General features: G+C 36.2%; 1 protein-coding gene and 1 long non-coding RNA gene across 3 annotated transcripts in view; one reads left to right on the forward strand and one right to left on the reverse strand.

The window, feature by feature from the left end:
- The first annotated feature begins 1,680 nt into the window (after positions 1 to 1,680).
- Positions 1,681 to 15,480, forward strand: part of LOC139145370 (uncharacterized) — an 89,145-nt gene continuing 75,345 nt past the window's right edge. Inside the window, exons 1-8 of one of the 2 annotated variants that reach the window (XM_070716492.1) lie at positions 1,681 to 1,898; positions 8,059 to 8,161; positions 8,443 to 8,485; positions 9,168 to 9,355; positions 10,028 to 10,134; positions 10,971 to 11,056; positions 11,911 to 11,978; positions 12,894 to 13,018. In XM_070716492.1, coding sequence (XP_070572593.1) covers positions 1,734 to 1,898; positions 8,059 to 8,161; positions 8,443 to 8,485; positions 9,168 to 9,355; positions 10,028 to 10,134; positions 10,971 to 11,056; positions 11,911 to 11,978; positions 12,894 to 13,018 — 885 coding nt within the window. In that variant the 5' untranslated portion in view covers positions 1,681 to 1,733. Of the gene's footprint in view, positions 1,899 to 2,139; positions 2,226 to 8,058; positions 8,162 to 8,442; positions 8,486 to 9,167; positions 9,356 to 10,027; positions 10,135 to 10,970; positions 11,057 to 11,910; positions 11,979 to 12,893; positions 13,019 to 15,480 lie in introns of those variants that run through there. The other variant, XM_070716493.1, reaches the window with a different exon arrangement.
- Positions 13,763 to 15,224, reverse strand: LOC139145372 (uncharacterized). Its single transcript, XR_011554910.1, has 2 exons — positions 15,099 to 15,224; positions 13,763 to 13,957 (listed from the first exon to the last, which is right to left on the reverse strand). It is a non-coding gene; the product is annotated as an uncharacterized lncRNA (long non-coding RNA).

A 15,480-nucleotide genomic window follows, 5' to 3' on the forward strand; every position in this document is an offset into this window, starting at 1 on the left:
TATCTCTAAAAAACTTGAATGATAATAGACCCGATGTAAGGACCTGCTCTCCATCCATGCCTCAACAGAGATAGGATATACAGCGCAAATAATGATAATGATGGCGATGACAATGATGATGATGATGGTAGTGGTGGCAGTGAGATTGTATGTAAAACAAAGACAAAGCATATTTGTAACTTCAAAGTTCGATCATTACTGTTCAAAACCTTAAAATTTGTCTTGTAAACTTGACCGAACAAGCACGTCATTTCTACGTACGGCAGACAAACTGTCCAGGACAGAAGCTAATATAAGATACACAATACGACAATCCTATGCCTTCAGTAAAATACAAGTACGCACTTACATTGTACCTATCCCCCATAGCTTATCTTGAAAGAAAATGATATTTGAAGTATACTTTGTCTCCGGAACAGTTATACAGAAGATGTATGTGACAGTAGAAGTCAAAACTTCAGTCTTGTCACTACATTCTGCTGATTCTGGTATATATTCTGATTTCCCACCCATTCCATTGCAAAACATCTCGCTGTTCTTCGCCTCTTGTTTGATATCCTGCTTAACAATGGGGGGGGGGGCGGCTGCGGGGCTGTAACATCTTTTGCACATCAACCAAAGGGGAAAAAAAAACGTGCGTGACTTCGCAATTCATTAAATTCGTTATACATTATGTCTACATGTTTTTTTCTTTAGTGTCTTTTTTTCAAGGCAGTTAAGCTTATTACAGTAAGATCTCGTAAAGGACGAGATGTCATGGATTATATAAGTTACCTCAATTACATCAATGTAAAGAGTAACATAGTGTAATTACAAATATATCAATTTACCTCTCATGGTAGTCTAGGGGTAAACTATTCAACATTTTCCCCGACAAACCTTGCTATATATGTGCATTGATAAATCAATGTTGTTCAATAGTGACAATTACAAGCCAAACTATAAATGAAGGTAAACATTACCGCTATTTTACTTTTGATTTTGAATACCCAATTGTACTGCAATTGGTTGATAGAATTAATGATTGTGAAATGTGATCTTTTTTCATTGAATTACTTGAAAAAACTTACCTAAAAGGGGTTATTTAAAGGCTGAAAAGTATTATTTGAAAGTTCAAAGGTCAAATGAGTAATTAGATTTAAGTTTGTAAATGAAGACATTATTAATATGGAATTTGACACGCAGAGGGAGGGTCACTGTTTATTGCGCCTGGAAAGGAAGGGTTACTATTTTTTACGCAAACGCTTTTGATTGATCACTATTTTTCTCTCGGCGTCATTTTGAAAAAAAAAACCTGCCCTCCCCGCATGTCGTTTCCGTCCAGTCCCTTTATAGATGTAATCGGATAAACTTGACATAAAAGACCGATGTTGCGCCTTCATGTGTGCGTAGACCCTTTCTCTCGGGGCTATGGTTTGCGTGACATTTGTGAAGGCTACAGGCACAGTCACTCGTGGTCTATTCAGCTCTGGGCTGGGACTATTCGCCCCATAGACGTGTGGGTTTTTTATTGCTTATGTACACACGTCTATGGGGCGAATAGTCCCAGAACTGAATAGACCACGAGTGACTGTGCTACAGGTCGCACGCAGTTGACCTTGAACCCACTCATATCAGTAACACGCGTCATCATTTCTTGTTACGTTACTCACTTTCTTGGGGAAAATTTGCATAACAAAAGACCCTGTCTGATGAGGAAGTAACTGCACGCAAATTGCTCAGTCGCCGCGAAGATGGCGAAAAGTTTGCACGAAGTTTTTCCTTGGCTGTGTCTCGGCCTTTTATTAGGACTGTGTGAATCAAATCTCATTCGATTTCAGCCCGACAAAGAGTACATTTATTCCTATGAAGCGACAACTGACTTAGAATCGCTCGGAGTGATCAAAACAAAGGCTAAGGTACGTTTACACTGATTTAAAGTCGTCTTTCAGCAAGGTCTTGACTCGTAGGATTCTTACTTTGTGTCACGGCTCTATGCTATGTGCCTTGAATATTACGTACTTCGGGTTGAACTGCATTGTAGCGCAGCACAGACGCTCGGAGTTTCAACTCAAGTGTATTTCTCGACACTCAGCGCCTGCACTGCACTGCATTGCACTCCGCCCAAGCGCCTGCGACGCGTTGACTTAGATCGACTTCTTTGGATGGGATATCGATCATCATATCCGTATACCACTCCTTGGTTTGTGTTGTGGCCTTGCTACGGATTGCACCAAGCTACAGAGGTAATTGTCTATGTCACAATCTTGCTAGGCACCAGTACGTTTTGATCGCGCTCGGCTTTTCACCGTTTGTTTTCACCATAGAGGTAAAAAATGACCTCTGTATGATGGGTGCACTCGAGGTCACTCAAGGATGACCATGGCCATGGGTTTGTGAAATGACCGTGCTGTTGAGTATACAATACCACAGTCCCATCGTTGGAGCATGGAGGAAATGCTCGCTTGTACCTCCATGGTTAGAGGCACTTTTTTGAACGTCTTTAATAGTCTATGATTAAAATAAGCTGTACAAAACCAGTATTAGGGATATTGAGGTCCATAAAGTGAACTTGGAAGTGTGCTTGACCAATGAATATACGAAAAAGTACTTCACGGTTGGACGTACGCGGTCATTGCATACATTGCTTATGACCCGGGCCTCCCTCCAATATTACAAGCGAAACCCTATCCGAATTTACAAAAGCCAACCATCACTCGGTGGTTTGATAAACGGATTCAATCAGCTAGTCTTACACCTTGTATGACACTTAATACATAAATCACGTTTAAACACCAACTATTTGGCTTGTCAACACAACCCCTTTTATTCATTGGTTTAAAATACATCATTACAATTGTACATGTACACTGTTATAGGTAACATTTGAATTCTTGTCCAGACCAGAATTCACTTTCCCAATAACAATGCAGTTTACACATGTACAAGCTGAGTTGGCAAGCTGCATAATGTGTATCTCAACATGCATTGGGGAGTAGAACAAGAAAATCATTGAAAATTTCCACTGCTGTTCAATCAGACGGAAATCTATCAACAACAAAAAGTAAAACGCCAAAGTAAAAATATTGCCTGTGATATATTACCCTGACAAATTTAGTGTTGCAAACTTTTTATTAAAATATTCTATTTTTTAGCTTTCTGTAACCAAAAAGAAAAGAAAACTGTATATTCACTTGTTATTTATGAAAATGAGAAAATAATTTAGGATTTGGATATTACAGCCACGTTAGGGTAAAGGAAACACTATTTTAGCCTTGTATACACATCACAGTGCCTTTTGGCTAGACCGTTGCCTTTTACGTGTAACTGACTGCCTAATATGTTGTTTTATCAACTTTTCTAAGAAATCATTACATAATCTTCACAAGTCTTGTCTGCTTCTTAAAATTACATGAAGGACAATCTTGTACGTAAATTGAATCACATGTATCCATGGTGAGACAATAAATGTTTGTGGGATAGCCTCTCAGATATTAACTTTTACAACTTTATAGATATCTTGAAAGACTGTAAATACAGGTAGTCAGCATCCAGCTATTCCAGAAAGGAGATTCAGTGTGCTGTCTGCTTGTTAAATGCTCTGTTCCCAAAATAGATTTTTTCTCCGAAATGACAGTATAGCTTTTGTGAGAAGAATAAAGGGAGAGTGAGACAGCAGCCTATGGCTGAGATTTAACAATAGTGACTGAACAATTCAAAATAATGATAGTAAAAGTTATTGAAAATTGTTATACAACAACCATAAAGTCAATTTTAAAACTCAGTGCTTCACTTTTCTGAGGTGTGAATTATTAAACAAGCAAATAAGTAAGAAAGCCAAAAATCACTGTAATTAGTACAAATACATTCAATTTGACATAAAGTGCATTGCTTTAGACAGGTTGAAAGGACTCCGTTTTTCAAAATGAAAAATTGATGTTTTTTAATTTAAATAACATATCTCCTATAAGCGCATAAGTCACCATCAGGTCAAGTGGCTCGATCAAACTAATGAAGCAGAAATTTTTATCAAAATATTGAACAGTGAAAGGCCCCTGAAAACAAAGATACTGTAAACATGATTTTAACAGACTAAAACTGCTACGACAGACCAAGCCAAGTCGGTGAAAATACATATGAAAAGGCTTTCTACTTGACTTGGCAGATGTGGAAGCGATAATGTTTGGCAGAAAAAGGGGTCTATAATTTTCAAACCTAGGTGATGACATGTTTTTATTCGAGACATATCAAGTATGATCAATTCAATCCCGTATGCTTCAAACATACAATGCATTGTAATTTTTAATATACTTCTAGATATTCTGAAAATACCCAAAACATCAAGACGACAGCATGAACAATTACAAAACAGAGTATAGTCCACATGACCAAATTTGAAAAGCTGGAAAATAATTCTTTCTGTGCATTCTGAAAAAAAAAGAGGGACAAACAATGGTGTTTGTGATGTGGTATGCTAATTTGGTTTAAGGTTAGAAACTAATGACCCTTGCATTCACTTTACAAAAATGCCATCCTTTAGTGCATTGTATTTGTAACTGCGCAATACACAACACACCCTGCCTCCGAGGAATGATTCCATGGAGATGATATATCATACGAGATCTCTGAAAAGTTCTTTCTTTGAGGCTGAAAAGAAGGAAAACAGCTTGCTTCTCATTCTTGCACTTGTTACTCCACACTGCCTGGCCATGTCAGCTTTTGAATTTCGTCTGCATACGGTAGTATGCACCTTGAAAGTGGAAGACTTAAACTTTTGCTAAAACTTTTCTTAAGGAATCTTTCAACCAAATCAACAATAAAAATAGGGGGTCAGCGCATGCAAAGTTTGGAACTAGCGAAACAAATTCCCCAACATTTTGCAATATTTGAAATTCAAAATGGTCGCCATCCGTGTTAACTCCATGGAAGCAAATAGAATTTTCGATTTAAAAAAACTAAGCTGATGAAAGTTTTTCTTTCTCCAAGAGCTTTAAAGTGAGCCCCCACTAGAAGGAGATCAGAAAATAATTGTAGAAATTTGAGAGTCTGACTCTCTGTCCCTAAGGCGCGTTCTTACTGAAAAAAGTTGAACAGAAAGACCAAGTCATGCAATATTGATAGAGTGACATTCACAGCTGAAAATGCCAATGTCTGTATGATGTCTTTTGGCTATGTTTTTATGATCTCTTTTGACAGACTTCTATGACACTGCTTTCGAGAAGCTAGGAAAAAAATTAATGTACATGTAGTTCAACACTGAAATGTTCAGTAATGATCCAGTGCAATCTGTGATTGTCTTTCTCAAAATCCCAGTTTTATATCTTCTTGGACTAGGCAAGTCTAGTATCTGTGTATTTTTTTTTTTTGGGGGGGGGGGAGGGGCTGTAAATGTCAAAACATACTGGGTGATGTAGTTCAAAAAAGGAGACACGAAGCATGATGTATATATTCACTGAGCAATCATTGATTGAGATACCTTAATTAAAGCGTCACTGCCTCCAATTTTTGATGTTTTTTTTCTCTATTTTTGTTGTTTACCCTTTGAACGCCAAAGTCAATTTTTGCCGCCTTTATACAAATGTAATATAAACCCCAGTCAAAATTTTTCAAAATTTTGCCAAAATTTTGATGAAAAACTGTAGCCAATGAAATGTGATTTACATTTGATCCAAAATTAACAAGAATATTACAGAAAAATTCATAAAAATTGGTAAAATGTTGCACTAAAATTTTGGTGGGAAACATTACATCACTCAAAGGGTTACTGTAATATTAATCATAGTTTGTTGTTCTGTTCCTTAAAGCATGTAGAGACACATGTGCACAGTATTCAGCTTATCAAGTCAGCTGTATATGTACAGACTGTATTGTTATTGTTGAAGAGTAAATTCTGGTCCCTACCAGAATTCAAATGTAAACAATAACTGTGCACTTTGCATAGATGCTATTTTGACAAGCTAAAGAGTAGCTGTTTCTTTTTATGATTCTGGTTTGGACTAGAATTTAAATATAAAAAATACAATTTAACTATGCACTTTGCATAGATGCTATTTTGACAAGCTAAATAGGGGCTGTTTCTTTTCACGCTTTTTGAAGTAGAACAACAACTTGCAATGGACATACAAAAACAAAATGAAAAAAATCATCAAAGTTAGAGTTGCTGGCCCTTTAATTGGAATTGCCGTGGTGTCTACCCATATTGTGGATACCTGAATTTCACTTCATGGATGTAAATGTACAGTTTTCAATATTTTCTATTGTTGTAGCATGTGTATTGATTAGTCTGTACCATGTTGACAAGTCAAGTGACGTCTTTACTGTAACAGTGAGTCATAAATTAATATACCCGGTACTTATCTTTTCTATGCAACCAGGATGTTGACTTTTCCGTGTGTTTGCACTTCCTTCAAATTTTGCTTCAGCAGGTGCTATACATACCACTATACCAATCTCATTTAGTGAGACAAACAAACAAACAAATAGGCGAAAACACCCCTCAGCAGCCCTTGAAGTATGTGAGTAACAAACGTTACCAAGAACTTCAGGATTTTGAGTCACTTTGAAGCGACTGTAATACTTGAACAGTGTTACACGTAATGGTTCTATCATGTTTTGTGGTGCACTCGTACACATATTAAACTGAACCTGCCCCTGCAAGAATTCAGAGACATTTACTTCAAAACAATAAACTCCTAGAAATTTAGACTGTGGACAGCTGCTTTGTCCATTTTAACCTTCTTGATAGTGGTGATGTGACATTCAATCCAAATGCTTTAGTAAGCACAACCTGTTTTTGGCACCAGCACATTCCAAAGTTTGCCATGACATACGGTGCACTAGCATGCAATTAAAAGCACTATAATGATGATATAACCTCAATAGATAAGATTGATAATCTGTAGGATCCTTGAAAGTTGTCTCACTTGCCGCGCATGAATACCTCAGGAAAACATTTCTGTGTCAAAGTGAATTTTGCTCACTGTATCTGTCATACTGACCTATTGGTGCACTCTGTAGGTACAGTAGATCATTGGTCGAGAGTTCATCGACCTTTGAACTTTTCACCCCATTGGTTACACTAATGTTTTTTTTATCAAAGATTCTCAAGTGATGCGTATAATGATGTAAAGGGGTCACCAAGTTGTAGATCCAGTTCAAGGAGTCTATGACCAATGTGTATAAGTGCACGTACAACCTCTCTGAAAATCAGTGCTGCACCTAAGCACCCAAGATATTTTTTTTTATTGTGTGTGTCAAACAGACAATGATTCTAGTGGGTACTCTGATGTTGATAAAGTACTTTTTGTCAACAGTGAGTAAGGTGTGATAGCCTTGGCGGAGTTGGATATTAACCATACAATACACATACATGGCTGTAGGTTGATCTATACCTGCCGTTTAATCACAAATATGATTTCATTGTTCAAGGCCAGAAAGGTGGAAACTCTGTTTACGCCTGAGAATGTAAAATATGTGTAGGAAGAAAGGTTGTGATGATACTTGTGATATTGAAACATTTGATTTGATATGAAAGAATAAATTCACTTAAAGCCCAGTTTATAATCAAACAAAACTTAGGTAATCGATAAGTGACTACAGAATGTTGTTGAAATATTGGCGATGAACACTCAACTAAGATTGAAACAACTAAAAAGGCATCATTTTACAAGTGGTATACCCACAAACTGATGACGTCAAATCACTGTACACAAAACACAGACGCCTTGTAATTATGGCACAGTGTCAATTTGTGGCTGTACCACTTGTGAAATGGTGCCCAACTAAAAAATTTTTGAGTTGCAACTCAAATGTAACTGCCACATATGTACATAGCATGTGAATTTAATCTACCAAGGATTGGAATACTGACATTTTCAAAGATAATATGACTTGATAACAGGAGTTCAAACATCTGTTTCAAGATAGGATTGTATTTTTTTCTGTAAGTGTAAAATCATGTGCAAAAAGATACAGCTAATGGGACTTATACGGTTGCTTCAGTAAAAAATGGCTCAGTAAAAGTTCATAAATGCATAAATTCATTTGCCTTTACATTCATTTTTTTGTGATTTTGTTTAGTTTGGAGTGTATCTACTGGAAGATATTGAGAAAGGGAAAGGCCAACATTGCAGACTTTTGGTAAAAAATATCATTCAGTATGTAGATCATCAAAGCCCAGAAGGTGAGTTTCACTACCAATACTATTAACTTACATTTATGCTTCTTTGTCATAATTATGAAAAGTCATCACAAACATCGACTAAATGAAGAGGAAAAGCAAATTTTGTTACAAAAAACCATCTAAAGTAGAGCAAATTCAGTAAGCAAAGTTGTGAATACATTAATATATTAAGAAATTATTCTGAAGTCTAATGTGTCAAAAACGTGTTGCTTTTGAACGTCCAGTATACCATCTTCAAATCTATTGAAGTTTGTAACATTTTTGTCATTTTTTTTAACCAGGTGAGGTTTACCCTCACTCAAGAGCATGGGACATGTCAAAATGGTAAGTCGACTTTTGAAGACAATTCAGTCCCTTTCCTCCTCCCAACATCAGACAGAAACAGACAAACATTCACCAAGTAATTCCATTTCCACAAGAATTTCTGTGTTTGATTTGTTATAATTTCATGTCTAGCAGTATTGCCCCTTTTTCAAGTGAAAGCAACTCCAGAGTTTTGTATCATAACTTATATTTTTTATCATAGTCAATTTATAGTCTCACAGTTGAATTCCATGAGCTCTAACTTTAAATATACATTTCCATTGTCACGTTGAAATACTTAATGTTCAGCTTTTTAGTACAGCAAGTATATTTTGTAATGTCATTGTTATTATTATTATTGAGAACCGGATTTTAGTCTAAAATTCATTTGTCCACAAAACAGTATTGCTGCGTACCGGTACAATGCATGGTGTTGGATAAGCTAAAATGGAACATTGTATTTCAACATTATTAAGGGAAATACAGGGGAAAAAAAATCCTGTTTTCTGCAAAAAAAAAATAAATTCTTTTCAAAAGTTATGGCTGTTGTTCTGTCAAACTCTGGTGTGATCAGATACATGTATGTAAAATAGACTTTCAGTTGAAGTCAAAGGAAAATTTTGAGGACAAGCCTTTGGAAATTAACTTGTAATGTTCTAACACTGTTTTAATCTTTCACATTTCCTTGTTTCCTATGTTTCAGGTTTTCATTTGTGATAAGCCCCCATGGTGAGATTGGTTCAGTGTACTACCCAGACAATGAGAACATGGAAGTGTTGACGATGAAAAAGATGCTGGTAGGATTGTTTACATCTAAAATGCATGTAACAGATGGAGTGATGGAGTCTGGCAAGGAATGGACTTACAAAGTCACTGAAACAGGACATGAAGGTTAGTCTCGTTGCCATGGTTTTCCGATGAATTTCAAACAGAGTGTACTGGTGCTATGTGATAACAAGTTCTTAAGGCATGTTAGTTGACTGTTTCTGGTTATGTTTGAATTATTTTGGTTATTTTTCATATCAAAGGCTTGTCATTTCACATTTGTAGGTATACATAAAATAATAATAATATTAAAGATACATGTATTTTGTAATTAAATAACTTGTAAATAATGTGGCATTCTTTTAACGTAGTTATACAACTCGAAACTGAAAGACAAAACATTTTCTCAAACTTTCCGCAATGAAACTTTCAACCATTCTTTTACCAAATTAAGGATAAAAATCAGGGGGCACAGTGCAAAGTTTGGTACCAGAGAAACAAAGTACCTATGTTTACCAACACTTGAAATTCAAAATCGCCGCATCCCTGTGTTAACACCATGGAGAAAAATAACATTTTCAATTTTCACAAAAATAATCTGATGACAACTTTATTCACTCCATGAGCTTCAATATTTGCCTCTGGAACTTGGTAGACCAAGAAAAGAATTGTAAAAGTTTCAGGCTCAGTCCAAATATCTGTCCCCAAGGCACATTAATGTTCTACCTTAACACTGAGATTGTTTATTGGTTTGAATCACTTGTGAAATAAACTGCTTTGCATTTGTTTGTATTGTAGGAAATCATGAATCTACATACACAGGCACACCCACTGCAGATGGGTTGGTGTTCCGCAGACAGAAACATGGACATATTGTACCAAATGCAAAAGCTGATAACCAAAAGGTAAACATACGATTATCATTGTTAAAATGTGAAACAAAGAATGTTAGACCATAATTTACTAGCATATCATGTTAAGGAAAGAGAAAGACACACAGAATCTGTAGACAGTTTTTGGTTGCCATGACACAACATATGTATGTGTGTAATAATGATAATCAAAAACCTCATTGGTTCTTATTTTGAAAATTCAAATTATTCTCCTTCTGTCCAGAAAATTTTTCACTACAAGCACTGTTTGTCTTGACTTAACACATTATTTAATATTGAAAATGACTGACATGTTACAAGCTTGACCTTTATAACCCTTGACAACCATTGCTTGTGTTACTGCCATATATAGTGACAACAAAGTGAACACATGTATGATCTGGCTGAAATTTTCTAGCAATCGAGATGAGTAATTCAATATTGCAATAGAAATTTCAAGCAGTAAGGTTGACTAGGGGTTAAAATTATTGAATTAAAAGACAGATTAAAAAAATAAATTTTAAAAGAATACTGTGGTAAGTGCAAACACGTTGTCATTTTGGTTTTCAGAATGACTCTTTACAAACTGTTTTGAAGCAAATAACATTAAGATTTTGAAAATTAAAATAAAGCTATACCCAAGATACCTATAAGCCCTGCAGTTCCAATTGACATTGGAGTTGAAACATGGCATCGAATACTATGTAATTATCTTCCCTTAAAATGTAACTTCCGTCAATTAGACTTTTTGCCTTATGTTTGAAAACTGTGATTTGCTGTATGTACGCCCAAACGAAAGTATGATTTTCGAAGGGGTGTAAAGTTACAGTGTTTCATTACATCTCACACTTTCTTTCATATTTTTGTAGGAAATCCTATACCACTCTAGTCTGCAAGTGCCCCATACCATTCACATTGAAGAAACCTTCAGTTCACCAAGGTCATCTCCTCCTGAGTAAGTCTAAATGAAACAACTTGACAATGATCCCCATATCAAATTATGAAGTCCACATACTCACTTGATATATGTGTGTGTCTCTGTGTCTGTGTTTGTGTCTGTGTGTTTAAATGTGATTGTTTGATGTAAATCTCAGAACTGGCAAAATTACTGTTTAAATTCAAGTTGAAAACTGCCTCAATGTGTTATTTGCAATCCATCGCATGTTAGAAGGTTGAGTGAGTGATCAATTTTAAAGTGGCAGTTTGTGGTTCTCACGTTAGTGCTAGCTTATAATTCATGTATAGAAATTTGATTGACACAATTTTTTCTCTGCAGTCCTTTGTTCTCATTTGAAATTTATGTCCACTAATCACTTTGCTTGGGACGTAATGCTGATAAACAGTCAGCCCCTTGAAGTGTATATACTTCATAGCATATACTGTTCTATTCTATTTTATTCTATTTTATTCTATTCTATTCTATTCTATTCTTTGCTTTGCAAAGTTGACAGTTTACAATGACAATATTGTCTCCATTTGAAGTACATGAATCATTAATGACGACAAGATTCAATGTTGTCTGCAACACAAGAAACAATCGACGGATGTAAATAAAAGTTTCATGTGAAATCGGGTTGAACAGTTTTATCATAAAAACCCTGGTAGATGACATAGACTGAGTATATTGCTTATGTTTTACAATAATATGATAACACATTCCAACATGAATGCCTGGTGCATGAATGCCTATTGCATAAATTTGGCGGACAGGTTTGCAGTGTTTGCAAGCGAGGTGGTCAGAGATGATTGTAAACCAAAAGTGTTGAGTTTGCCTACGTTGAGGGCGCTGTTCACTATTATTTCCTGCAGCTTTGACATGTATGCTGGTGTTCCCGGTGATAAGAGGAAGAAGCAGGAACAGGATGTCCATGATTACAGTGAGAGTCTTATTGATTTTTCTGATTAGTCACTCGATTACGTGAAATACCAGGAAATATTGCTTAATGTTCTCACTTCTGAACTTGCAACAGGATAGGTTTGGTGTGGTTTACAGGGGATTTTCCCTTTTCATGTCCACCACTTTGAATTTTATAGTTTTTATGACGTGCAAAGAATTAAGGGGAAGAGAAAGCCATTCACGTTTAGAAATTTGATCGATAGTGATTTTTCCCTCGCATCAAAATTTCCAATAAAGTTTTAATTGCAATGCAGCCATTTGTTCTCATTCTGAAAAACAAAAAAATGTTGATGTTGGAACAAACTATTCAATGAAACATTGCTGTAGTTTTTAAGATACATTTACCCCGGTAGTAGGCACCTTGAAATTGAAAGATGTAATGTTTGCTCAAACTTTTCATAAGGAAGAATAAAAATCAGGGGTCACTGTGCAAAATTTGGCAGCAGAGAAACAAATTACCCAATATTTACTGACACTTTGAATTCAAAGTGGCTACTGTCCCTGTGTGAACTGTATGGGGAAAATAAAATTTGCAACTTTCATAAACGTAAATTTCAATTACTTCACAAGTTTTGAAACAAGCCCCCATAAGTGATGGCTGAAAAAGAATTGGAAGAGTCTGAGAGTCTGAATATCTGTCCCAAGGGACAATATTCTACTTTTAAATTATGGATTGTTTAGTAAGGAATCAATATTTGTTAGGAACAGTCACGTCTGCATTCTTCATGTTCCATTCGGCATTGTTACTGGCATGTAAGAAATTCCCAATCGCATTATTTTTCTAACCCTGTAAATTTTTGAGTCTGTTCCAGTTTTTAAACTCCTCTAGATATTGATCATGACTTTCTCGATACAGAATGTTGCTAATTCATACATCATTGTATTCCTCTTACAGGATTGCCTGAGATGAGAGGTACCTCCACCGGAACCCTTAAGTTTGAACACACCAGAATCTTACCCAGCAACATTACAATTGTAGCACCGAGTAACCTGATTAATGATTCCATACAAATATCCATGGTAGGTCAAAGGTCACATTCATAATAGGTCAGAGGTCATATAGTAGGTCAGAGGTCATATCCATAGTAGATCAGAGGTCATATTCATAATAGGTCAGAAGCCATATTCATGTTTTGAAAGTGACTGTTTTGTGAAGCTGACCACAGTTGTAGACTTAGTAAAGCTTTTTGTAATCCTTGTAAAAATCAAGGTACCTAGAAGATCACTGTGACAGACATTACTGTGACATCCCTTATGAAAATTTTAGCCTTCCCGACAAGATTTTCGGGAGCTCTCCAGAAAAGGTCCCGCAGTGGTCCAGGAGCTCTCCAGGACCATCTTTCTAGGAGAGCGTGGCATTGCTATTCAAATTAGGTTTGCTGGATCCCTCCCGGAAAGATTAATGTCTCTCTGCAGGACAGGTTAGCTGTCGCTCTGCTGGACGGTTATAGCTGCCGCTCTGCCGGGCTGGTTAGGTGTCGCTCTGCCGGGCGGGTTAGCTGTCGCTCTGCCGGGCAGGTTAGCTGCCGCTCTGCTGGGCAGATTAGCTGCTGCTCTGCCAGGCAGGCTAGCTACTGCTCTGCCAGACAGGCTAGCTGCTGCTCTGCCATACAAAAATCAACCTACCTTCTGCAATCTGACTAACATTTACTCCAACAACCTGAAACTTATCACTGCTGCTGAAAATCAGCCATTACCAAGCCATCATCTCACAACCTACACCACTCTGCTGCCCCCCCAAAAAAAGAATGCAAAGGCTAAACATTTGGTAGGAATAAAATTTAATCCACCATATTTTTAAAGCCAATCAACATGACCGATATAAAAAATGTTCAAGTGTCCGTAAAGTCCTTAACTTCATATTGTCACAACGACGGATTATTCTGAAAGACTTGTACTTGTCTGTTACAGCTTTGGTTATTGCTTGACTTGTCATCTTGAAGTTGTCCTATGTGTAAGCTGGAAAAAAATATAAAAAAGTTCAAGTCAGATATAAAGTTTATCAAACTTATGACAAAATTATGTATGCAAGTTAGAATCCTCGTTGGAGTTGAAAATTTTGACTCGTTCAACAGCCATCAACATTGAAGACTGTGAAATTTGCATGTATTCATAAAATAAAGAAAATGTTCCCTCAACTTGTGAATGACAAAATGTGATTTATAGCAGTAGTCTAGTATCAATCTGTTCAACTTGCAATTTGCTTCAAACTAGGAAAGTAGTAGAATCATTGGCATAAAACAAAATTTAATTTGCAGATGATTTATCCCCTGCAGTAATTCCGTTCAAATTGTAGACTTCACCATGCAAAACTCGCTTGGTTTGAGTACGCTTCATTGCATACCTACATGAACTTTCTAAAGCCAAATTGAAACATAGTTAGAAAAAAGGTAGGTCTTTGTACTGAGCTTATATCTAAGTTGCTTATCAAAAGGTTGCAGCATTAAATGCAATAGAATATTGTATGCATATTTTGTGATGTAAGAGTTCATGTAGAACTTCAATGAAATATTGTTATGAAATATTGTAAATTAATTACTGATTCCCCTTACAATATGCCAGCAAAATATCTACAGGTTACATATAAACAAATGTCAAAATATGTTAATAAAAATTTTAAAATAAACTTCAATTTTAATGACACACGTTCAGAATGATCTTATAAGCAGACAGATGTATATTGTTGTCATAGAGAAGTACGTTTTGGAATACATGTAGCAGGTACCAGACTCGGTCAAGAGTTTGAGAACTAAATTCGTATCCAACAATTCCTACATGTATTGTTCTTTCTTTGTTTTATATCTGTCCTTTTATATCGTACATTGAGGGAAATTTGTATACATGAGCAAAAGTTTTACCTTTGCCAATGCAAGAGAGAAGTATATTATTGTAGATAATAGTATCGGCATGTACTCCATTTTTTGTGTACACTGTACCACGGTCTCTCTATCGTTGTACACTCTACGTTCAACCTCACGAGTTATACCAATTTATTAGAATTCATACAATTGAACAGTATTACTCGAGAATTGCGCTGAACAAAAACAGTAAAAAACTACGTCTTCACGTCGCAGAGAAGGCAAATCGAAAATTTACTTACCGAAGTTTAAACGATCGCCTAGATCCACGGGGATGTTATGGTGATCATTGTTCAAATCGACGAGCCGATCGATCTCCACAAGCTGATCATGACGACGATGACTTTTTTATGCGTCGTAAACATTGCCTATAGGTTTTACATACATAGTTAGCGTGTATGAAGTCGTCACGACGATGTCAAACAGCAAATTTACGCGAAATTTTGTCAAACTTATAGGGAAAAATCAGCGACAATTTACTCAGTAATTCAAAGGTCGTAACTGTCCAAAAACTGCCGCTGAGATTTGACCTTTGATTGTTTTACCAATCTGACCAATCATAACGAAGTCTTCACATGATCTATGATGTCATCATGCGTGATACTATTACTTCCGGTACAAAGT

Source organism: Ptychodera flava, chromosome 12 (genome assembly GCF_041260155.1).
Source record: "Ptychodera flava strain L36383 chromosome 12, AS_Pfla_20210202, whole genome shotgun sequence".
Taxonomy (NCBI): Eukaryota; Metazoa; Hemichordata; class Enteropneusta; family Ptychoderidae; genus Ptychodera; species Ptychodera flava.